Source organism: Passer montanus, unplaced genomic scaffold, assembly GCF_014805655.1.
Source record: "Passer montanus isolate IOZ18808 unplaced genomic scaffold, ASM1480565v1 scaffold10, whole genome shotgun sequence".
In the NCBI taxonomy this organism is placed as follows: domain Eukaryota; kingdom Metazoa; phylum Chordata; class Aves; order Passeriformes; family Passeridae; genus Passer; species Passer montanus.
Genome location: NW_024356505.1, coordinates 2,804,820 through 2,829,482, shown reverse-complemented (window position 1 = coordinate 2,829,482; position 24,663 = coordinate 2,804,820). Strand labels below are relative to the sequence as shown.

The 24,663-nt window shown below is 35.8% G+C and overlaps 1 protein-coding gene across 1 annotated transcript in view; it reads right to left on the bottom strand.

Moving 5' to 3' along the window:
• The window catches only part of TOPAZ1 (testis and ovary specific PAZ domain containing 1), a 34,536-nt gene that overhangs the window by 2,080 nt on the left and 7,793 nt on the right, over window positions 1-24,663 (bottom strand). Inside the window, exons 3-17 of the mRNA XM_039713598.1 lie at window positions 24,265-24,326; window positions 21,644-21,774; window positions 19,610-19,671; window positions 16,356-16,465; window positions 14,097-14,182; window positions 11,640-11,703; window positions 10,358-10,509; window positions 10,059-10,151; window positions 9,658-9,773; window positions 8,722-8,788; window positions 7,586-7,760; window positions 5,942-6,042; window positions 2,797-2,962; window positions 1,815-1,979; window positions 598-801 (exon numbers count right to left, since the gene is read on the bottom strand). Of these exons, the coding sequence (XP_039569532.1) occupies window positions 598-801; window positions 1,815-1,979; window positions 2,797-2,962; window positions 5,942-6,042; window positions 7,586-7,760; window positions 8,722-8,788; window positions 9,658-9,773; window positions 10,059-10,151; window positions 10,358-10,509; window positions 11,640-11,703; window positions 14,097-14,182; window positions 16,356-16,465; window positions 19,610-19,671; window positions 21,644-21,774; window positions 24,265-24,326 (1,754 nt within the window). The remainder of the gene's footprint in view (window positions 1-597; window positions 802-1,814; window positions 1,980-2,796; window positions 2,963-5,941; window positions 6,043-7,585; window positions 7,761-8,721; window positions 8,789-9,657; window positions 9,774-10,058; window positions 10,152-10,357; window positions 10,510-11,639; window positions 11,704-14,096; window positions 14,183-16,355; window positions 16,466-19,609; window positions 19,672-21,643; window positions 21,775-24,264; window positions 24,327-24,663) is intronic.

The window sequence follows — 24,663 nt, the reverse complement described above, 5'->3', positions numbered from 1 at the left end:
TCCCAGAAAGGATGGTCTCTTAAAGCAGTCTGCTAACCTCAATGACTCTAAGACAGACTCTAACAGTAATAATGTGACCGTATGGAGAGACCCTCTGCAGAGTGGTGCACCCAGTATTACCTTAGCTCTGAAATGGGGAGTCAAAAACAATCACAGACTATTAGCTTTTAGTTGAAATGAATTTTCTTATAGTTAGGATAAAACAATTAGCCAGACTTCTCAAATCTTAAATATTAATAATTTTACCACCACAGAGATGTTGGTACACTTCTAGAGAGAAGTACAAGGAAATCTAATTTGCCTAGATGAAAATGTGAAGATGATACACTTTTCAACCATTTCAGATTTCACGTACTTGAAATTCTGGAATTGAATGTAAAAAATTAATTTTATCACAATTACATTTATTCCACGCCAGGTAGTATGCACTGATTCTTATTTTCAACTCACGATTTCCTAATAAGTATTTTTGGTCACAAATAAATTCCTGAGAGTGACACAGAAATTACTGGTTTTCTTTTTACTCATTATCTGAAACCTTATTAGCACATTATCTAAAGAATGTAAGGGGAGAATATTGTTTAAGAAGCAACTTACATTTGTAATAGGTCCTAGCTTTGGACCATAAAGAACTTCTTCCCAAAGCTGTGATTAATCCTCTAAGTAAAACAAAATCAATAGCAATTTTTTTGGAAAGCATGAAGTCTACTGCAGAAGATGAGACCGCAAGGTTCTTGTTCTCAAAACAGGCATTTATCAGCTTGTTAAAAAGGCAACTGTATTGAGAAGCCTCTATAATATCTGAAATGAAATTAAAAATATTAACTACTGAATTAATGAAAATGCAAATCTAGTTCAAGGGTCGTTTCTCAATCAGTACCTAAATCAGAACTCTTGCCCTTATCAGCAAGATGGAACAAGGTTGTGATAACATGAATGCTTTGTTAATCAAAAGACTTTTCATACAGTAATTCATTCAAATTGTGAAGGTCAAGTGTTAAGGTTCAAGTAACAATTTGCTGCCAAAACCAATAGAATCACATAAAAATACATTCACTTGCTCCAGCCTATAAATATAATCTTCATCAGATCTCTCAGATTTAAGATTTCCACCAATAAAAACCCCCTTGGTTTTCTGTTTCTACTCTTACTCTGTCATGTTTTTGGCAGGGCAGAGCAGCCTTGTTGTATTTACCTCATAATTCGAAGAACTAGATCCTTTCAGTATTCTCTAAAGTAGATGGTCTTCCAACCAATCTCTCCTAACATACCTAAAAGTGGCAGTAGACTGAGACCTACACACAGGAATCAGCTGAGGTTTCCTCAGTGGAACCTAAGTAAGTACATATCTCATTTTGAAGTACTCATCCAAAATTTGTCAGATAAATTAAGCCTGAAAGAGCACTCGGTTCTTAACATGGTATGTAAGAGACACTTAGGTTAGCCAGCTCAGTTAAAGAAAAAAATCCCCACATGATTCACCTGAAATTAAGATAAAATAAAATTAAAATATTCCTGTTTTATCTCACTGTATAGATCCTTAAAAATGTAATAAGTTTTTCCTGTTGCCCTGTGTAGTAACTGAGCAAAAGAGGATGGGTGTGTGTACACATCCAAGTGTGTGTGCACAAGTGCAGCAAGAGCTGCAGAGCACAACACATATTTAACTGACACTATACTCTTTGGAAAATAGAAACAGGCTTGTATAAACCCATCTTACTTCAACAAATTTTAGCTAGAAAACACTACAAGAACAGCACAGAATCATCTGTTACATTTTTAGCTCTTTACACAGTATCTTTTTCTTTACTTACCAGAATGTTTCTGCAAACCTGGTAAGTTCTGCAGAACTTCAAATGCCTGCCTGTACAAACTCTTCCTCAAGTATTTGTGCGCTATTGCACATAACAGATTATGTCGATTGAGGATGTCCATTTTATCACAGGGCCACATGGGTGCATCTGTGATCCACTCTGACTCTGTGGCAAACAAAAGTGCAGTGTTATTTCTAGGAACTGGAACTTCTGCTTGTTGAGACTTTGCGGCATTAAGAATCTACTGTACCATGACACAAACTTCAGAACTGCACAGGAAGTGCAGCTTGACTTATTAATAATTTGTTTCTCATGACCAATACTCCTTAGACTGCTTCTCTGAACTGTTATATTGTAAATCACCCCTTTTGTGAAATATCACTGCAGTAAAATGGACTGTCAGTGCCATATATAGATATGTGTGTATCTATGTACAGCTATAAAACTGAACAGCAAATTTACATCCTCAATATCACTTTACAGCACACACTCCATTCTTTTTACTTCTGAATTTCTTCTCTTTTCAGCACATCAGAGTTCCAAAAAGCCATACATAATAATTGCAGAAATATGGTACTGTTCTAAAGCAATTATATTAAATGAGGATACTGTGAGGTGCAAAGGAACATTGCATTGACCCAAGCCAGAAATGTGACACTGGATGTCCCCTGATTGAAAGGAAAACTACACTCCCAGCATGGGACAGCGTCATTATCCAAGCTGCACTCCTACCTCATTACAGCAGATTTTTAGGTAGAATGGTGTTGATTGTAGAATACTGTGAAAACATCTGAAAAAATTAGTTGTAATATTTCTTATACATATAAAGAAGAATATTAACCAGTAAGATGATCACCTTTCTTTTGTTGCCTCAGTATTACTGACTATATTTAGTAACACAGACCAGCTTGTAACTTTTATCTGAAATCTGTCATAGAAGTGAACTGTTCAAATTTAAGTCAAAATTTTAAGACAGGCTTACCTCTCAACACCCTTGTTGCTCCATCCAAATTTCCAGAATAAAGAAAGATTTCTGTGGCTTTATTAACAATCTGACATCTGGATGCTGATCTCCCTGTACCTACAAGTCCTTTCAAGAGTGTAAAATCTATCTGTAGCTCATGCAGTTTATCCAAAACCTTCCTTCCCTGGATGTAAGAGGGAGAGGGAAAGAGGGAAGGTCAGAGAAAGCAATGGTATCAGTGAACACAGAGTATATTTACAGAAAATAGAACAGATTTAATTTGGTGACAGATTTATAGGTATCGATGCAGTTATCTGTTCCAAAATGAGTCAGGGTTGAAGTCCAGTAGAATTTCAAATTAAGGGTTTAGGGTTTTTTTATCATGTAGGCAAAAAAATTCTACCAACCTACTGTCGAAGAGTTCCCAACACACTATGACCCATAACATTATTTCTACTATATAATGTTCAATACAGTATTTTTATTATACTTTGCAATTAATTTGCAAGTGCTTACTTTGGTTTATTAATATTTTTAATTTTGATTTCATTCAATACTACACAATCTACAACATTCTAAAAGATCATACAGAGAATTTTAATTTTTCAACAGAGATTTAATTGTTAAACTGAAATAATTACTCCAGCATAAGTCAAAGAAAACTTATGAGTGTAAACAGGAGGACAAAAAACAGGAAGAAGTTGGGCCTATCTGGCCAACACTGTAACAACCAACAACTTTATCATCAGATTCCAGATTGGTATTTAGACTGGTTTTTTACAGAAACTTCATCTTAACAACTTTTTGGCTGTTTGTTGCATGTTGTTTTTTTTAAGTACATCTGTTTTATGAACTTTCTTTACCTCTTACCAAGAAAATTCTCTTTAGGTCAGGCAGCATACATATTTTACCCCCAAGAGCCACCAAAGCTCTGCAATAAAGGGGTTTGATTTCTTGAAGGAAAAATTATATTAAAAGTACATTTAGAGTTTCAGGCAGTCCAACATATTCATAAAACAGCACAGGGCATGTCCTAAAGCCAAAATTAATTTGGGCAGAGCAGGAACAGGAAATTCACTACTATCTTACTTCCTGGACTACCTTTTGGGCAAAAAAGGTATGGACCAAGTAGATACTAGCCCATCAGCCCAGGATTAGGGATTTATCTGATAAATATAATGGAGTGAAACAGGTAGAGAGAGGTAAGAATGACAGCTTCTTGAAGCAGAGATTAATTTGGGATCTGCCAGTTCTGATAAAAATCATTCAGAGCAGAGCCTCATTCACACACTAATATGGTCAACACAGGCTGTCTACAAAGCTGTTTGAGGATCTTGGTCAGTAATCTCTTGAGAAGTAGGTTTGATACCTAACACAACACTCTCAAAGAAATAAAGATCTTTTGCTCTAGACATGAAAGAGATCATAGTATTGTAAGAAGCATCTACGTTTAGTAACTCATGTTGTACAAGAATAACACTACATGTGCTTCTCATATCTTGGACCTCTGAAATAAGGACATGAAGATGAATCTCCTTGAAATATCAGGGGCTGTGCAATCCAAGATAAGGCTCTCCCTTAAGATTGACTGGAAAACAGCTAAAATGTCTGAAGACACACAAACACTATATGCTGAAGAAGACAGCCAAAACCCAAGCCAAACTAAACTCTTCAGTGGGCATGTCAGCACTACCACTCCTCAATGCCACAAGTTTAGAGTCTCTGTTCTATGGTCAGGAGTATCCTAACTGTTCTAACTGCTAAATTTTGTGGAACAAAAATGCCCAGAGTTCTAGTGCAGTATTACTCAAGTGCAAAGACCCTCTTTCCTTCCCTTTACTCTTAAACAGTACCACACTGTGCTGCAGCTTGAAAGTGACTTGCTGAAAACCATGCAATGATGAAGCTGATACTGCAAAATCAATGGTTCATCAGAACAGGTAACCTGTCTCTAGACTAAGCACCTCTACCATATATCTCCTGGGACTTGGCTTGACCCTGGAAACAGATTGAGCTGTGCACAGATATTTTACGTAACAGAATTCCTGAAGGTCATCCCCTAGAGAGAGTTGTACAAAAGACAATTTAATTCCTCAATGCGAACCAGAAAGGTTCGCATCCCTAATGGTAATTCACTAAAAAAAGCCAACCCAAAACTTCAAGAGACAACAGGGGATTGAGAGCATTTCCTTCTGTTCATAACAATGCATGCTAGAAATCATCTTGTAGGGGATAAGGAACATCCCAGTACAGCATAATTATTAGCTGAAGGGATCAGACCCAAGTTCAGAATGGGATCACTGACCAAATCACAATCTAAAATCACTGGGTGTTTATATTATTTCTTATGCTGTAACTTTTCAAGTTGCTTTCTATAAGAGATAGTATGCACTGGTTCCTTCCAGGAAGAAAAAGACTAATTTAACATTGAAATGGATCTTACTGCAGTGAAATTATGACCAATACTGCCTGAGGTGTAAGGAATGTAAAACACCCAGTCGAAAGTCTAGTCTCTTAGCCCTGGCCCTGTGTAATGTCTGACAGCAAAAACATGATTGTAAAGGTATTTCTTTGTGACACTGGAGTTTTACAAGATTCACAGAACTTAGAAACCTAGATTCAGTGGAAGAAAAGCACTTCAAGAGTTCTGGGAACAGGCAGTTCACCAAGTGCAGAGGTGCTATACTGCTTTTCTGTCTTCCTGGCCTTATTCATTCTATTTGATGTCAGATGCACAAGCACCAGCGCAGGAAATTGCCCAAACTTCTCTAACTATCAGTTGGAAGGTCTCAGAATGCAACATGATTGTCAGACAGAAGAAAGTAGTGTTTCTGGGAAATAATTCCATCAGCACCTCACCCCAGAATCTCAGGAAGATCTGTCTCAGTTCAGATTCAACATCAGCTCAGAAAAATCACAAAATGAACATGAGCAATCAGTTTCTATGTTGTAAGTTATGACAGGCTCCTTAGGAGACTACTGCTCAGAAAGGCACAATAAAATGCTTTGGTCCACCTGGAGAGTTAGGAAGTAGTAAGATGGCAGGGAGGCAGGTGGCACACCCAATCACTCCACTAGAGGAACTAGAGTTTAATTTTCAGAAGAGAAATTACTAATTCTTTTTCTCTTTTTCTTCCAGTCAGGTTCCTGTAGCACTGCATACCTTTATCCACTGCAGTACTTTGTGATACGAATACATTACGCTTATCCCAGTCCTTCCAATGAAAAGTTTATCTGCTTTATTATGCTGTGAATTTTTCATTACTGGAAAGAAAAAGAATAAGGTTTATTTGTTTATTTATTTAATATGTAAACCCAGTTTTAAAGAAATCACACATTTCAAAAACACAGCAATTGTGAAAATACTAAATACATTTTCTGAAATATTTGCCATTGAAAGCAGCAACTTCCTAAGTCTTAACATCAGAAGTAGGGTAAATAACTATAGTTTATTCTATAACCATATTCTATTTTAACTCTATTCTATTCTAACTGTAGTTTATTCAGACAATATTTCATAGTAGTCTAAGTCATCCACAAAATGCTTGGACATGTAATGGCATAATTTAGTAACATCATTATTTGTAAAGTAAGCTTTACATTTTCTAGCACCACAAAGAAATTCTGGTACTTGCAGAACTGAGTAATTACAACCTCTTTGAAAGCACTGTTAGAATTTCTGAGCAGTGGTCTAAAGTAGGGTGTGAGTACAACAATCCATTCAGCTGTGTGAAGGAAATATTGATTTGTACAATTAGAAAATAAAAATAAGTAAAATACTTTAAAAAACAGTGTTTGTTTAATATTTATCTCGTATTTGTAATTCCTGTTTTTTGTGTACAGCTTATAGAGAATTTAATATATTGGTGTAGTAGCACATGTATATAATACATAAATAAATAAATTGTGGGTCACTGCTCAAAAATTTTTACTGATGGAGGTGCCTATCAGTTGGGAGGCCACTGCTTTAGGAAAGATAGACTAAGTTCCAAGCTCCAACAAAATCTTCTCCCTGTGAAACAACTGGAAGCTTTTTATGATATGAAAGTGTGTGGTCAGAAAGGACATGTCACATATCTGGAATAAATACTCATTATGTTTTAGTAGATAATACAAGTTGAAAAATATCTAAGCAATCCTTTGCAAAACAATTTAATATTCCACTGACACTTCACCAAGCTTCAGTAATCTGCAAACTCATTAGGAAGAATGATACAGATATGCAAATGAAGGGGCATGGGAAGGAAAGAGGCAAGAAAACCTACCAGAACTATTAAAACATTGGGTTCTTGAGCACCCAGCCCTTGCAGAAACCATTGATTCTTTGGAGAATAAAATAATTCTAAAAATCCAACTTATCAAAAAAAAAAGGTACAAATTATATACAGGATGTAACCTGCTCAATGTGTTCTAAAACACACAAGTATATATATACTTACAGCAGTAAAGCTTATTTGTGCTATTAACATAATGTAACATTTTCATGTGACACTTTACATGAGAATACTTAAACACATTTGCCATTGTCCTGAGCATAGGCCATTTTTATTGAAAGATTATGAATTCTGGGTTCTCTCTTTGATTTCAGAAAACTCTACTGTTCCTCCTTCAGAATCTTCCTCAAGTGTAAGCATTTTATTTCTACTGGAAAATAGCTTGTACTGAACATTACAGCTGACTGTATTTACACCTCAAAAGATTCAGAATATCATAACATAAAATTAACTAATAATAAAAAACCTATATTAATTAATTTTTTATCTCTTTTAAAACCTCTACAAAAAGCCTTCTTGCATCTTAATTTTACCTATATCAGCAAAATCACAAAAAGGGACTCCTGGTCTGTCTGTCTCAGAATCTTTGGCTAAAATTTCAGCAATAGATAAAAACAATTTCTGAAGATCCTCAAAATGTTCACATCCAGTTCTTGCATTAAGATACAAAGCTCCCAACTTAGTCCAATCCCTTTTTTCCTTGCAATGCTGTAAAGGAGGCAAAGGATAAATATAAGCAAAACTGCTTCCAGAAAACCAAACAGAAGATATAGTGAAATTTGGGATCTGTACCTGGGATAGACTTAAAGTAGAAAAAAAATGCAGCTATTGCCAAGAACCTTCATGGTCATATGGCAGTTAACATGTTGCCAAACTTGCATGGACTGCTAATTACTTCTATCCCTCAAGAAATTAAATTCCTTTTTTCGTGTCATGACCCCAATTGAGAAAGCTCATAACTTATTCATCCTATTCAGGAACTGGCATTTATTCAGTACTTTTTTCCCATGATGCATGCTGAATTTATGGTTATTTTCTATTTGAATTAGTCTTTTGCTTGCCAGATCACTTGATAATGCTGGTGTTAAAGGAGTAAAAAATCAGTACTGTTTTTTTCCCTTTTTACAGTTCAATCTCCGGATCTACACAGGATGTGTGAGAATATGCAAACTATATTATAATTATGCATAATGAGTAATCTGACCTTGAATATGAAAGACACAAGTGTCCAAATAAAGAATGTTTTACAATATTTTCTTATTCTTTAAAATACTGCTCAATGTTGTCAATTGCTTTTACAATTGTGTGTTTTTATACCAGATATGAATTCTATTTGCTAAATAATGTATTAAATAATTTTTTTTTGGTGAGGAATGATGTACCACTACTAGTTACAAGCACAACAATGTAAAGCAGAGGAAATAATTGCTTAAAGTTACAAAATCTTTGAATTTGATGCAAAACAAAGGTAAAACTACAAGTATGTAAATGAAAATACTGACATTACAGAAAGGCCAAAGACAGTTTTCTCCTGCACATTAACCCTTCCCAAACATGGCTTTGCATAAGCTCACTATACTTGATAATAAAGCCCACTAATTAAAAAATGTATAGAAATTGCTATTTCATGTAGGTTTAAAAGAAGTCACGAAGAACACACATACTGTACCTGAATTTCAGCCACTGCCAAGTTGAAGTCAAAAATCCATGTCTTTTCAAAACACCTTTCCTTAATTCTTCCATATAAAAAAAGAATACTTGAATTTTAACACATCTTATTGAACAACAAATTATCACATACGAACATTAAACAGATGTGATTTTTGATCCTATTTGCTTCACATTACACAAACTGCACACTGAAAAGCTCATTTAAAATCTTGCCAAGGGAAGTTATTGCATGTATTAAACAAATAATTGAGCAGAGCTATTTTCACAGATGCTGCATATTTGGTTTCCACTAAGAATCAAATGTATGTTCATGAATCACAAATTTAGTTTCTCAATTTGTGTGTGTGTGTATGATGCAGATGATACAAAAATGAAAAAGGATCACAATCTTGTTCAAGAGATGGGGAAGTATTAGCAGTTTTTGAACAGATTTGACATTTTGTGCAGCATATCCCAGCAGTACTCAAAAAATGACCCTCCTCCCTAGCAGTGTTGGCACAAATGTTTATGTAGTCACACTGAAAAGGAAAATAGAAAACTACAGATTATAACTAATCCTAGAAGGGTTGTTTATTGCAGAAGTACCATTTGCTTAAGTGGGTAAATGATATATTAGTATTATAAATTACATATTAAACCATGATGTTTCTAATTTGGCTAGCTATATAAACTTCTATCACAGCTGGCAGCAAATTGTACAATGATGACTGATATGGAAAAAACTAGTAATTGTGGTCAGAATCTAAATTTTGATTTAACAATACTTGATCTTTAAAACACAGTAGATTGACTGCACTTTAAAATACAATTAAGCATGATATGGTAGTATTTTCACCCAACACATCTTTTAAAGATTCCACATAAATTTATAAAAACAGATGCTGAAGAAAGAGCTAAGCAGCTATAATTAGAGAATAGCTCCTTAAAGACATACCTGGATTTCATGTTTATAACAGTACTAATTTCCCAACTGGAAACTTGCAATTGGCGAAGCACCTTAATAATGTAGTCAAAATGTTCTGACTCAAGGAACATACCAGCATCAGTGAGCTGTAAGATCAAACAAGATAAGAAAAGTAAGCATGTTAAAACTTTTGATGACTTAACGCATCTTCAGAGGTAAGTGGCAAACAACATTGGGAAAGGCACATCGCAGTCAATTTCAGTCAAAAATGAAGGAATAAATGAAAATTGATACCACAAATTCAGTTACTCACAGTAACACTCTTAATATTATTTCAGTACTGGTTTTTAAATTGGTGTGCTTGAGTTTTCAAACAGGCAACGTATTTCAGAAATTCCAACAAGCAACAGTAGTACAAATGAAACTCATACCTTGCAGAAGGTACTGATTAATGTAGGCACAGCATTTCTTATATTCAAAGAAGCCACATGATCAAAAACTTTCAGAAGAACATCTACAGCTGGCTAATAGAGACAGAAAAAGCACATTCAGTTTTGCAACTCCCTACAATAAGAAAGCGTAGAGATTTTGTAATAGGGTATTCTGAATTACTCCCCTCACCCAAGATTTAAGTACCAGAGTAAAAACAAACCTAAATAATAAATGGCATAGTAATAAAAAAACTAAAATTGTAAAACTAAGATTTAAAAAATATTACAAAGTCACCTACCAGTGTCTTGATTTGTACAATTACATTCAATATCTGAAATACTTCCTGCAACAAGCAGTTATTGAGCAATGAAACAAGAAGATTGTTCAGCACTTCAGAAGCAAAATCCACACCAGGACTAACTTCTTTGTAATACTGCACAAATATCTGGACTGAAAAAGCAATTAAAGTGAATTTCACTTTGGGATTAACTGATGCTGACTATTTAAACAAGTTATTTCCTTACATTTAAGACAGCAGTGTAACAATGCTTAATTGTCCAAGACATTGTGGAACAGGGATAGGAGGAAAAACAGGTGAAAGGATCCAGTTTGAAATACAGTGTTAACCTTACCAGAACCAGACTGACTATTCTGAAATATGTTGTATGATTGTGCTGAGCACTGTAAGCCCTGTAGGTTCCCAGAAAGTTTAGATGATTTGGTGCAGCACAAGAAGAATGAACAACCCCAGGTTAGATTTGTTACATGCATCAAGGCAGTCAGGCCTTTCCAGACAGGAAGCTCCAGAAGTGCTCTGTTACAGTGGATGGTCTTACAATCTGCTCCAGTTGACAAACATGTACTGTGGCCTGCTGGAATCCAGTGTTACCCACATTAAAACACTCCTGCGTTCAGCACGGGAACACTGCAGTGTCACACTGAAGTGCAACTGAATGCCCTGTCCTCATTCTGCTACACTCTAAGAAGCTTTTAAAAACTTTAAGACTGCTCAGGACTGGTATAAAAGGAATCACTGTCCAGAGTAAAAACAAAACAAAAGCCCTTTCTGACTGAACTCAAAAGCTCAGATGGACCTGAATGAACTGCAGTCCCTAAAATGTGTTAATCAAAATCGTTTGCATATATGGTGTAAGGACTAAACTAAAGCTGTTGGGGGTGGGGTGCAGTAGCAACATTTAATTTCTAGAGCTTCCATTCTCAAGTTCTTGGGTTTTTGATGTTTGGCCAGGGTGTTCAAAAGCACCTTAATAAAATTTAGGTTCTGTTAAGCCTCCTACCTGCCTTATTTACATATTTCTACTCCCAAGTCTAGTTACAGTCAGGTATGTTAATTTTATGTGGAAGTAAGATTTCTAAGAACCTCCTGAACTAAGTGCTTATCTAAATTTCCTTACTGGGAAATGGAACTATTAAAATGCAGGGATTGAATGTATTCTTTAATTTGAAGAACGTTTTATTCACTGATGAAGTGGCAACCATTTCTCTTTCAACAACCTATTCAATTTGCTTTAAATAAGCTAAGCAACAAAGATACATGAACAGCTACTACTATACCATACCTGCACGTTTTAGGAGGCCTGATTCTTTGATACTAATGTATGTCCTAAGAATTGCCATGCAAATCTGTAAAAAAGGGAAAAAAATTATAGTAAAATGTAACTTCAGTTTATGCTGAACGAAAGAACTACTCACAAGCATGAGTTCTATTACATAATGAGCTTTACATTGCTTCCATGTAAGCCACACGTAATGATAAATGGAATAAGAAGGTAATGGGGGTCTGTAGGCAAAGGCTCTGTTGAAAGGCCAACAAATCAAACAGACAAATAATGCAGATGCAATGTTTGGAAAAGAGGCTGCTGGGACCACAAATGTTTGCATGTGTATACATATACTCACAGCAAGCAAAAACAAGAAGAAAAAAGAGAATTTCAAAATGCAGTTACTTCAGAATTAGTATAAATGTGGCAGACTGTAAACAAAGAAAGGGAAGCAAAAATGTGAAAGTGAAACATTGTAAAGTAAAAAATTCATCAATGTACCAACTAAGAAATCAAAAAATCATCCAGAAATTAAGCTGGTAACACTGACTGGCACAAAGAATCATCATAAGGAACAGAACAAAAAGCTCAGAACTAACTTGATTTAATGAGCCATTTCACGACAGACTGAATTAACTAAAAAAAAAAGAAAAGAAATCCACACCTAAATATTTTAATGTTATTTAGAATTGGAACATTATTGTCGTAACATCTTAAGCTGCCAGCTTTGTGATACTTACACATTTTGCTCCATCTCTGCAGATGAAGAAATAAAGACTACTGGCATTATATAATAGAATTCCAAGTGAGGGACCACCCCTCAACACTTTGTTTTAGAAATCCCCTGTTACTTCTAGAACATTTACAGTCTTTCTGCACAACAATGTAAATTGGTCATATTTATATACTATTTTGTGAAACAGTTAAACATCAAGAGACAGAAAATGCTATAAATTAGTAGTCATGGTAATACATAACTGAATCAGGTTTATTTTTACATGCAACTTCAAAATGACACAGGATTCACTTATGAAAACCATTATGCAAATGAATTATCATCAAAGCAGAAGATACTGGTTTATGGCCAAGACATCTTATTTTAAAGTCGTTAACCTGTTTAGATCATTAAGCCAAAGAATACAAAAATTACACATCTAAATATATTTATCTAAATATAAATAAACCTTATTTTTTTTATTTGGAAGCATTGCAATATTGCGCTATATTCCAAGATATACCTTTCATAAAATCCTACCAGATTTCTGATCATTAATATACATGAAGTGTCACTTGGGAACAGGTTAACTCACTTAATCCAAATCTATACTCCCAGGTGGCTGAGGGCATTTCCAGAATAAACTTTAGCTTACAGTATGGAAATTAGTTTACTTTCTCATGGAATCAGTTTTTCTCCTTCTTTGGACTGACTCCCAAAAAAGGCAAGATTGCACCTGGAACTCTGACTGTTCCAAGTATTAGTAAATAGCTTGGACAACCACCTGTAGTAGTATTCAATCATGGGACATGCTGTATTACATTAATAAAAGAAACTAAATGTGTTATTCATTTACACCTTCTAGAAGGCTTCAGTTGATTTAGTTTTTCCAATTTTGAAAGGTGTAACTACACAGACTATGTAAAAATGTCAGAATCTTTAAATTTCGAGTCAGCTGTAATAGATTTTGAATAAAGGTACATTAAAGAGATTATTCCTATTTTCAAAAGGCAGTATAAATCACACTATTCTGTCATCTATCAGTTGATTCCATGACTCATTTAACATGACAATGTAATAAAACCGTAATAAAGGCCTCTGCATTTTATACACCCAACCAACCAACTCTCCAGTAAAAACATGATCCTACTACAACAACACAGGGGTGCTTATTCAGAAGAACAAGCACAGGAATTTACTAAATACTTCAGCATCTCCCAGTCAGTGCTCACTCCATTGTTTAGTAAGGGAGAAACCCATATACTGCAGCCTTTATCTAAGTGAGATCAAAATCAGGATCCTTCTCACAGGATGTTTCATGTAAGCTGTGGAAGCTTTGAAATGCATAATTCCCATTCAATGTAGCTGAAACTGATCAAAAAGTTCAGAGGTTATTTAGTGGTGGTTAGAGACAGTAATAAAAGGATAATCTAGAACCACATTTCTTTAGGAAGCCACATTAAAAAAAACTTGAATATGTGAAACCTTGTCTGCTTTTAAACATCAATAAAGCAACAACCATTATTTGATTTTGCTTAAGCTGAAAACAGAAATCATGAAAACTTCACTGTGAATAGCAGCCCCGTCATTACTGATTTTGTTCTCAGAAATTATACTTACTCAGTGATAACATCTTTAAAGGTGTAAAAACATAAACATATACAGATTCACAGTTTCTGACTTGATACATGGGGAATTGTCTGAATAACCATAAGAAATTTAGTGCCAAAGGATCAGAAATCTAAGATTTAACAACTCACACTTGCATTTTTCTCCATCTGCCATGGCTCAAAATCCGCACAATTCTTCAATGGCAGTGAAGTACTTCTTCCTGACGATCTGCAACCTAAAAATTAGGATGAGGGCACAAATCACATAATAAAAATTAATCATACGGAAACCACTCTCATCCATCTTATTTTCCTTTATATTTATAGTTCCTTCAAGTCACAGCAATGATTAATGAAAAATTGATTAATGCAGTCTAAAGCCAGTAATTTAAACTACAGTTTTCTTAATTATCCTAAAAGTGAGACTTTACACAAACTTCAAGAGTAAGCACATTTAAATTAAAAACTTCACTACTTTATCCAAGGTTCCTGCTCTAACTTACAAAGATAAGAGAAGAAATGAAAATATCCAGAAGTTTTAATTTCAAAACCTACCCACTTTATCAGTAATCTTTGCATTCCAAAATCACTAGCCCTAAATTTGAGCTATTTTTTCCAAACTGATAGAAAACCTTTCATACTCTTTATGTTTTAAGCAACGCAAGTAGAAAGTTTAAGCCCAGTGTAAATTACTCGTTTCTTAATCATGAAACTTGGTTTTAGAACTTTAATTATTATTGAATGACAGTTTTCTTTCTCTGAAAAACGAATAATGTTAATGGAAGATAAAAGTTCAGATTTTCAAGTCCATATCTAAAGGCAAATGAGAGTTTTTGAATGCCCTGCATTCTAGGATTCCCATCTGGCCCCTTCAAAGAACTGAGTGTTCAAAAGACAGGGTGCTTAGCCCCTTCTGGCAAACCATAATTACTAAAGAGCATGCAATAACAAATGTTCTTCTAGAGACTGGCACTAGGCACATGGTTCTTAATCTCCATGTCTTCCTAACAGATAGGGCTATCACAGGATAGGAAGGACAGAGCATAATGTAGAACAGTGAGTATTAAATGTTATGTATTGTCACGTTGCAAAAACTTGTGAATGACAGTGGACCACTCAGTAAGTTCAGGACTGGATTTAGTCACAAGAAAAAGACTCAGAAAAGAGCTAACCACTAGCTATAGAACAACACCACTGGGAATTTCATCTTTCCTCCAGCTTCTTGCCATCCCTAAGCACAAAGTTTTTGACCAGGTCCTTTCAAGAGTTGCATTCTCTCTTGCTGACAGCAGGTCAGACTTGTAGGGAAGCAGGCCCTAAAGCTAAATAGCCATGCCTGCCTGCATAAATGATGAATAAAAGGCTGTTTTGCCCTGTCCCACCACAGAAACTCTTGCTTTGGTAACTTTCAAATAACTTTAAGAAGGTAGACTTTTGAAGAACTCTTCAGAAGCTGCATATGCTTTGAAGGCCAAAGACATGAACAGTTTCAAACAATTGAGGACTGAAGACATATTCAAAATCGCTTTTTATAGCATGTGTTTCTTGCACTACCTGAAAATACTGTTAAACATGATAAAATTGTTCTACAAGCTCAGACTGACAGTACAATTTGAAACTCAACAAGAACCCCTGTCACTGATCTTAATTCAAGAAATCCATATAAATATCCATATTAATTATAATTCTAAAAACACTGATTTCCAAAGCACCTGTTGCAAAGAAACAGCATGCAGTACCTAGCCACAAGTAATTGATTCCTGTTCTTCTCTATCTTGTACACCAAATAAACCATGCATTTATGCAAAGCTAAATGTCAGATTTGTTATGTGCAGTGACTGCAGTTCCATTATGATTTCTCTGGTGGCACAGACATCTGTCCCACGTGTGAAATACACTGGGTCAACATGAAGTGCTACTTATTAAATCCATATAATTATTTGACCCAGTCTGGTGAAAGCCTCAAAAACATTTGAATTGGAATAAACAATAAAGTTCTGACCTTCAGCAAGGTGGGCAAACCATTTTAGCAAGTCTTATTAAGAACAATCAACCAACCAAATCTGCAGTCACATTCTCTGACCACAAATAAAGCAAAACAAGTTACTTGCTAATAACACATGTCAAACACAATGTGTCAGACTACTAAGAATGCATGCATTCCTGTACCATTAAAATATCTGAAAGGCATAAATATCAGATAGAATTATTTCTAGAATAGAATTCTGCTAAAAACTCAACCCCAAACCTCTCATTAACCTACTATGAAATCTTACAGTTTTGCTTATATATTCAATGTAAAATTCCAGCCAACATCTTCAGGAACTGAAGATAGTCCTTAAGATTTCATTGGCAAATAAAGCACAAAAAAAATAATTCTGAAGGGCTCATCAACACAGCATACAATACCATTTGTCCAGGATTTCATCTCTGTAGTTCCACTGAAGAGATCTACTTTTCGGTCATTCAGTGGCACTCGTGATAGCAATTCACAGTTCACTTTGTATTTACAGTCACTGCTGAATATTAAAAACCAAAATTTTGTTAGTTTGTTTAATCAAATTTAACAGGGGTTTCTTTCATCTACTGCGTGCCTTAAAAGAGGGATTGAGTGTATAAAAGATGAGAACTTCTTCAACACTTTATGCAACACTTCAAATCTTGCCATAAATTTAAATAGCCAGCAGTCCCAACAATTTTACTTTCATTACTCTCATTTGCCTGGTCCAATCTGATTATGATTTTAGCTGAGATTATTCTGCCCTAACGCATAACCATACGACATTTTATTATTCAATAAATAAGTAGAAAAGGCACCTGTGAACCACTCCCCCCCTCCCATGCTGACAAGAAGACTGAGATGATTTCTGTCACCTCTGAAGAAGCATCTACTTTACATTAGTCTGTAATGTAATATGTGCCACAGAGTAAACCCCAAGGCTTTTCAAATTACATCTAAAGAGTCAACTGTTTTCTTTCCTAAAAACTGACTACTGGACAGAAGATTTAGGTGATTTCAAAGGGAAGCCAAATTAAATACTGTTCTGCTTTTATTCCCAAATATGTACATTCCAGAGAATTAAATGACTAAAATGTGGTGTTTTCAAAAATAAGCTAAAAATATTGCTAGCAAAATACTTGGTAATCTCTTTCATATTTGGAAACAAACCCACAGGAAAAATATCATCCCCTTCCATGAGATCTTCCTCCCCTTCTCCCTTTCAAATAAGAATCCTGGTTCAGTACAATCCTGGTTTTAACCTGCTTGCTCCTCTGCAGACAGAAACAGTTGCCACCTCCTATAAGGGATTCAAGTTATTTAATACTCCTCATAGTCAAGATAATTTAAATAGTTCCTAAACTTTGGGAGGTTTTCAATACAATTTGAAATAAAAATGCTACTGCAGAGAGGAAGAAATTCCATCTAACAAACCCAAATTTTTCAAGATGAATCTTTATTCTCATCAATGCATTTGGGTTGGTTTCCAGAGGGAACAAAAAATCTGCAGTTTTAGTTATTCAGAAATTTCAAATTATCACATAAAATCTTATCTGCTTCCTCATGCCAGCCTCAGTTCTGACACAACGGGATTTTCATAGCAGTTTCCCTTCAGATTTCTTTAGTCTAAACATGAAACTACACACAATTTTGCCAGAAATTGAAAACTATATACATCTACAAGCATTTTATTTAGTAACAGCATCACTAGAAGAGGAGTTTGTTAAATAAGAACAACTGTTTTCTTCTAGATAAAACTTCACAATGGTAACATTTTTCAGTAAAACTAGAGAAAATAGTTTAACTCCAAAGGAAGGCCTCTTCTCTAACCACACTCATTGCACAAACATATTTTGTTCAGCACAGTCCGCTTATTCTGTAATATAAAGCACTATTTATGCTACTAAGACAAATTAAAATGGGTATTTTATAGCAGAAGGAGGAGCTTGGAGCTCTCTAGTGGATTAACAAAAAGATGCAGTATTCTCCACTAACAGACTTCTGTCACACTCAAGTCTGTCGCAGAAATGTGAGCGCTGTTGCAAAAAAAAAAGCAGCACTCTCTTCTATGTCAGCTAAGGTTTCTTGGTTATTTTGAAAATTACTATGTTCTAGTTCCAGCCAGGACAGGGTCAATTTTTGCAGTAGCCAATTGGTGATTACTGCTCCTAAACCACAACACTCTAGTATGTTATTTCTCTTCTAATTACTTAAGAATTTCATCTTAAGTATACCTTTCCTACAAAAACGAATTCTCTGTCATTTCTGGACTGCTGATGAATGCAAATTTCTCAGTCTGACAGTGATTCAGGCTCGGACAATCATCCACCATATGCAGTTCAACAAGGGAAAGTGATGGATTCTGCATCTGGGATGGGGCAACCCTGGAAGTACAGAGAGACTGGGGAATGAGAGGCTGGAGAGCAGCACTGTGGAAAGGGACGTGGGGTCCTGGTTGATGGCAAGTTGAATGTGAGTCAGCAGTGCCCTGGCAGCCAGGAGGGCCAACTCTGTCCTGGGGGGCATCAGGGACATCATCCCCAGCTGGCCAAGGGACAGGACCGTCCTGCTCTGCTCCACACTGGTGCAGCCTCACCTTGAATATTTTGTGAAGTTTTGGGTGCCGCAACATAAGAAAGGCATTAAACTATTAGAGAGTGTCCAAAGCAGGGCAATGAAAATGGTAAAGCACCTTGAGGGGAAGCCTGGTGAGGAATGCCTGAGGTCACTTGGTCTGTTCAGCCTGGAGAAGACAAGACTGAGGGGAGACCTCACTGCAGTCTGCGAGGGGAAGAGGAGGGGCAGGCACTGATATCTTCTTTCTCACGACAGGACCCAAGGGAATGGCCTGAATATGTGTCAGGGAAGGCTTAGGATGAATATTAGAAAAAGGCTCTTCACCCAGAGGGTGGTCAGGCACTGAACAGGCTCCCCAGGGAAGTGGTCACAGCACCAGCCTGACAGAATTCAAGAAGCATTTGGACAACACTCTCAGGCACATGGTGTGACTCTTGGGAATAGTGCTGTGGTGGGCCAGGAATAGAACTTGATGATCCTTATGGATCCCTTCCAACTCAGCTTACTCAGTGATTCTGTGATTCTGTAGATCAGACTAAGAAATGTGTACAATAAACACTGCAAACACAGCCTGAAGCTAGAAGAACAGTAAAGCATGTCCTTAACTGTATGTGACATGTTTTTAAGCACCTTTTTCTACCGTTGTACAAATATTTGTCAGCCTGAATTTGAATGAGATCTTTCAATTCTTTCATAAGCAGAAAAGAAAAAGGGAGGTTTAATTACTTATTTATTACTATTTTTTCATTTTGTTAAGTTCTGCTAAGTGCTACTGTGGCAAGAAATGCATCTTATGCTACACGCACATAGAGATGCAAAAGTGAGACATTGTCATGTGGTTAATATATTTTGTCACCAGTCAAAAGTCAAAATATACCCTATTGTCCTGTCAGGCTATGACTACATTTGTTCTGTACTTTGTGGAGTGAGATTATATTATTTCATGTATTTATTTTCTTCATCACATAGGTACTGTAACACGGAAAACTGAATTAAATACTGGTGGTGCTCAGGTAACAACATCATGTTTTATTTGTGTAGTAACTAGGGAATATTGCAGGTTACATGAAGGACACTCTATATGTACCTTTTTCCAGCTTCACTCTTATTTTCTTCTTCAACATCAGACACTGCATCTGCAAGCTTGAACTGTGAAGATATTTAAAAGTTATTTTCAGGTACAGAAAAGCACTACTAAGCCTGTTATGCTTTACTCTACAAACTTAAAACTGTTAGTGATCATTGCAAAGTGTGATAAGACAGTCTTAACTGTAGAAACTGTTATTTGGTGTGTAGGACTATTCTTACAACATCTTTGTTAATGGACCTACTGCCTTTATACACTGTGTTCTTTAAAATGGTGATTGTTAATTGGAAAAAAAGACAATGTGACTGTCTTCTCTTTGCTCTCATGATAATCTCAGCAATTTTTACACCCACTGCCTAACTTTAACTGTGCTTGACAAATGTGTGGAACACTAAAAAAGCTATTCCATCAAGTTTAATGTAATTTAAAACAGCACCGAGGAGGAATTTAAGCCTTTTGCTCAGCTCTACACAATCATGGACAGTTAAAAAATCCCCAACAATACGGAGAAAAAGACATCACAAAACATATTTGGAGGAGAGAATCTGAAAAGACTAATACAGAATAAAGTCAGAGAATCCTGGCTTTGTTTCATCCATTATTAATGAAGTAACTTAGGAGTTCATATTCTATCACAAACTGATTATAGCCAAAGAATTAGAGAGATGCATATGCTCTCACTGGATTTCCAAACTTTATTTTACCAGCTCCTGAATAGTTTTAGCATTTTCTCCATGTGTAGTTTTTGCCCTTTTCACAGGATTATTAATTGGAAAAACTATCAAAAAGCATAATCTGAAAATCTCCCTGGATGGTAGAGTACCTGCAGTAAGTGTTCTGCCATCGCATTCCCCCTGCAGGTGTGCACTGCTATTTTCTATCCACATACAGAACAGGTTTAGGTAGGGCTTAGTATGCATTTTGTGGTCTGAGTTTGGGTTGGGTGAAATTATTTCTACATATTTTCTACTGTCCAACACATCACAGAAAAGCAAGCACTAGGACACTGGTTTTATAAAGCCACAAAGCTATGAAACAACCCAAATGGGACTGACCTGGTAATACTGCAACAAGTACCCCACCTTCAGCAAACCTTACAATTTAACAGACCCTTTTTGTCTCTCCAAAAGATCAGCAAACAAAATAGCACTGTTAACTTTGTGAACTCCATGTTAGCCACCCCAATTCCATTTGCTGAAGGAAATGTTTTTCTTCTTTTAAACAATTTTGAAAGGGAAACTGATTCTCTGCTATTTGATTAACTTCCCAATTACTTCCCAATTTTAACCCTGTGAATTTTACAGTTTAACTTATCCACTTAAAACCACTAGCCACTCCTGAAGTAGTGGAAAACAGTAAATGCTATCAGCAACTGCGTATGAGTGGCAGTGAGACGTAAATTCCACATCATTATCAAAGAAGCAAATAATATAAAACTTCAGCAAATCTTAAAAGACCAAGACTTATTATCTAGAGGAGGGAAGACAGAGAAAGGTCAGATAAAGTCAGTAAGCACGAAAATGATTCCCTCTGAACAGCTAGAAATCTTTATGTTAAAAGCTGTTTTGCCCAAGTAATGAAGCCCAGAATGACTCTTCTTCAATGCACAATGGCTGTGCAGCTCCCCAGCTTTCCAACACTGCCCCATCCTTCTGATACTGAGAGGCATTTAACAGCAACACCTACAATTAGGTATGTTATGTAGAAATGTCATACATGCAGAGCAGTACTCATAGGTGTACACTGCAACAGTAATTTTCATACCATTGGGAATACAGCATTACTGCAACAACTGATGTAACAATAGCCTGTTTCACTTCCAATTTGAAGCTTAATTGTTGGTGACAAAAAAAAATCAAGTTCTGTTAAGCAAAGATTACATTGCCAATACACAGTCATGAAATGCTAATATTCTTTCAATTTCAGGAAATTTAAGATTTTGTTGATAAAACAGCATTAGTAGTTAAAATTATGCAATTAGGTGGATTGTAATTTCTTAAACTATTAAGGAGAGAAAGCATAATTTCTCAGTACCTTCTCATCCACGTCCAAACTTGTCAAAAGATCATCTAGTTTGCTCTGTTGACTATCTTTAAGAAAGTCCTCACTAACATCTCCTGAAGGACTGCTTCCTCTGGAGGAGTTGTGGGTCTTCACATCTTCAGCTGAAAATGTATAAATGCATTGCTTTATGTGTTTCCCATGCTACAAAACAACAAAGCTTTTATTTCCTAAATATTACAAAGGCTTAGAACTAATGACATTTAAGAACTCCTAGGACCTCCTAAATGTGAAATTTATATGGAAAAATATTTCATGCTTAAGGCAGGAACCATTTCAAATAAATATTAGGCTGAATCTGCAATTAAAATTCTATCCAAGCTGTATGTTCTTTAATGGTCCCTGTAGAACAGTACAACACATTTACTTACAGAATATAGAATTCAATACTTTAGAAATAAATTCAGTTAAGCTTTTTTTATTAAAACATAGCCAAAATATGAGTGGCAATTTGCTAAGCAAAAATACTTAGTCTTTGTTAGTAAAGGGCATAAGTTAATAATACTGACATGATGCAACCCTGAACTAAATATAGAAAGCTCTGAGCAACTCTAAATTCTTGTAATATAGTAAACTCAGTAAGAATTCAGTGTCAGGAAATCTCAGCACCTTTTGCAGATGCAACAGGAAATGAACGACACACCTGGCTGCAACTTTCTGAAAGGGCTATTTATGTACAACAGAAGAGTTCTGCATAGAAATGAAATTCACTACTGGGTCACACAAATTACTTCCAACTGCACCATGTTGTCCAGACACAGGAAGAAAGAATCAGGTTAGTACTGGAAAGGCTTTCCTCTTATAGTCACTGGTCACTATGATCACCAAGTACAAGACACATCTGGCTGAAGACAACATACACAAGATTTCCACTTGAAAGGTGAAGAAGATTGATGTCATCCAGAATATTTTAACTACAGTGGTTTTTCCTCTTCTTAAATGGTGAAGCCACTAAGGCAAGGAGCCATGACTTCACTAACTTAACACAGGAAACCAAAGCAGTAACACCTATTTCTAAATAAATACATAAATAGTCAGTAATTAGTAAAACCAGGCACCCTTCTTTTGCTCTGTGCAGGTCTTTTTCAAAAATAATATATTAAACAGTATGTTACTTTGTGCATATTCATCTAAGATTATGATGGGATCCTGCTTGTCAGATCTGGGAAGAAGGACTTTAGGCACCACAAAAAGAACCAAAGACTTTCAGCCTCAAACTTTCCTAGAACATGAAGTAAAACAACAAAGAACATGCAGAAGTTACTGAATAGTACAGAACTTGTTGCCAGGTCTGGCTTCAATCACCTCAGCATTGCAGAATGCATGGCAGAGCCCCCCGTCTCTCTCTTACATGACCAGAGGCATAACTGTGCACTTCCTCTTGACTCCTCCTCAATTTGACTCCTCCTCAGGGAATTTGTGTCTATTTCTTGGTATCTGAGCTCTTAAAACCTCATTATCTTTTATTTTGCTTCTAATACCTGAAGCTTGAAATCTTCTCTTCCCCTAATAGCCTCTAGTCTCTCCATTCCAGGAGGCACAATTTGCTGAAATCACTCTTTCTATGTGAACATAACACATTCATGTGGAAAACCAGCACAAGAGGTACTGTCACAGACACCTTTCAAGCCTGAAGCAAAATCAACACGTAACGTCAGAATGTAAGATTAACAATAAGCTGATAAACTGATACCAGAAGAGAAACACCATGAACCTCCAAAACCAGTCTCAGCACTCTCCATGTTCACCACTGTCAGTAAAGGGCTTCTACTGAAAGTCAAAATCCCATTCTTCCAACCTATCTAGTACAAATTTCTACATTAGGTATGCCCTGGTATACCAGTAGCTCTGGCATGCAAGCTGTAGAAAACAAAATAAATCACATTCATGTACTTCCTAGCTGGACTGCTCTGCTTTAAACAGGAAAAAAAACCCCACCAAATCAGAATTAACCTTACTTTGTTAAAAAAGGACATCCTTTAAAAACAAAACACTGTCTCCGTGGAATGGGAATAGCATCCACAAAAAGCCCCAAAAGGATGACCTGGAAACAAACCTGACTACAAAATTCTGTGTGCTGACAAACACAACAGAACAACCACATCTAACTCTGACCTAAACTCCAAAGCACTATTACAGGACTCAGTTTCTTACTATGATCTCAACAACTAAAAGAATTCTTTGCCTAAACTGTCAGAGAAATGTCAAAAAACCCTACAACCAAAATCAAATAAAAAAGCCTCACTCCAACCCACTAGTCCTACCAACAGACAAGTACTACAGAGAAATACATGTTCCCTGTATGACTCAGGCTGGTGTCATTTTGAAAGATGTTGACTCAATATGCATTGGGAAACGAACTGCTGCAACAATAAAAAGATAATACAAAACAAGGTGTGGTTGTGTTTTTGTTTTTTTGTTGGGTTTTTTTTTTGTCTTTTTGTTTTGTTGGTTTTCTTTTTAATTTTGTTTGTTTTGTTTTGTTTTGTTTTGTTTTTTTTTTTTTTTGGAAAACAGAAAGCCTTGGTTTTGTCACATCTTTTTTGGTTTTTTCTTCTTTTGATTACATAGCAAAAATTTCCAGAGACCCTTACCTTTTAACACCAAATTACAGGAATTTTCAGTATCACTTGACTTTCCAGATTCTTGCATGCATCTGTTTTGAACAAAAAGTGTACTTAAGATTTCCATCTTGCACAAAAGCATAATAATCTATCAGTTACATAAAATCAAAAGTTCTCAGTAACACTTTTAGCCATGGACAGAACACGTACAACCAACACACTGTTTTAAGACTCTTTCTAACTTTCTCTTTTGGCTTTCTTATGTTCATCCCTTCAGATGTACACCTAAACATGTTAAGTAAAACCAAGACATTTCAAAACCCAAAATTTTCAGTAAAAGCTCATGATCTCATTTAATCTTTGCCTAAAATACTGGGAAGGGAAATTTTCTCTCTATAGCAAATCAAGAAAATACTGTGCTAATGAGCC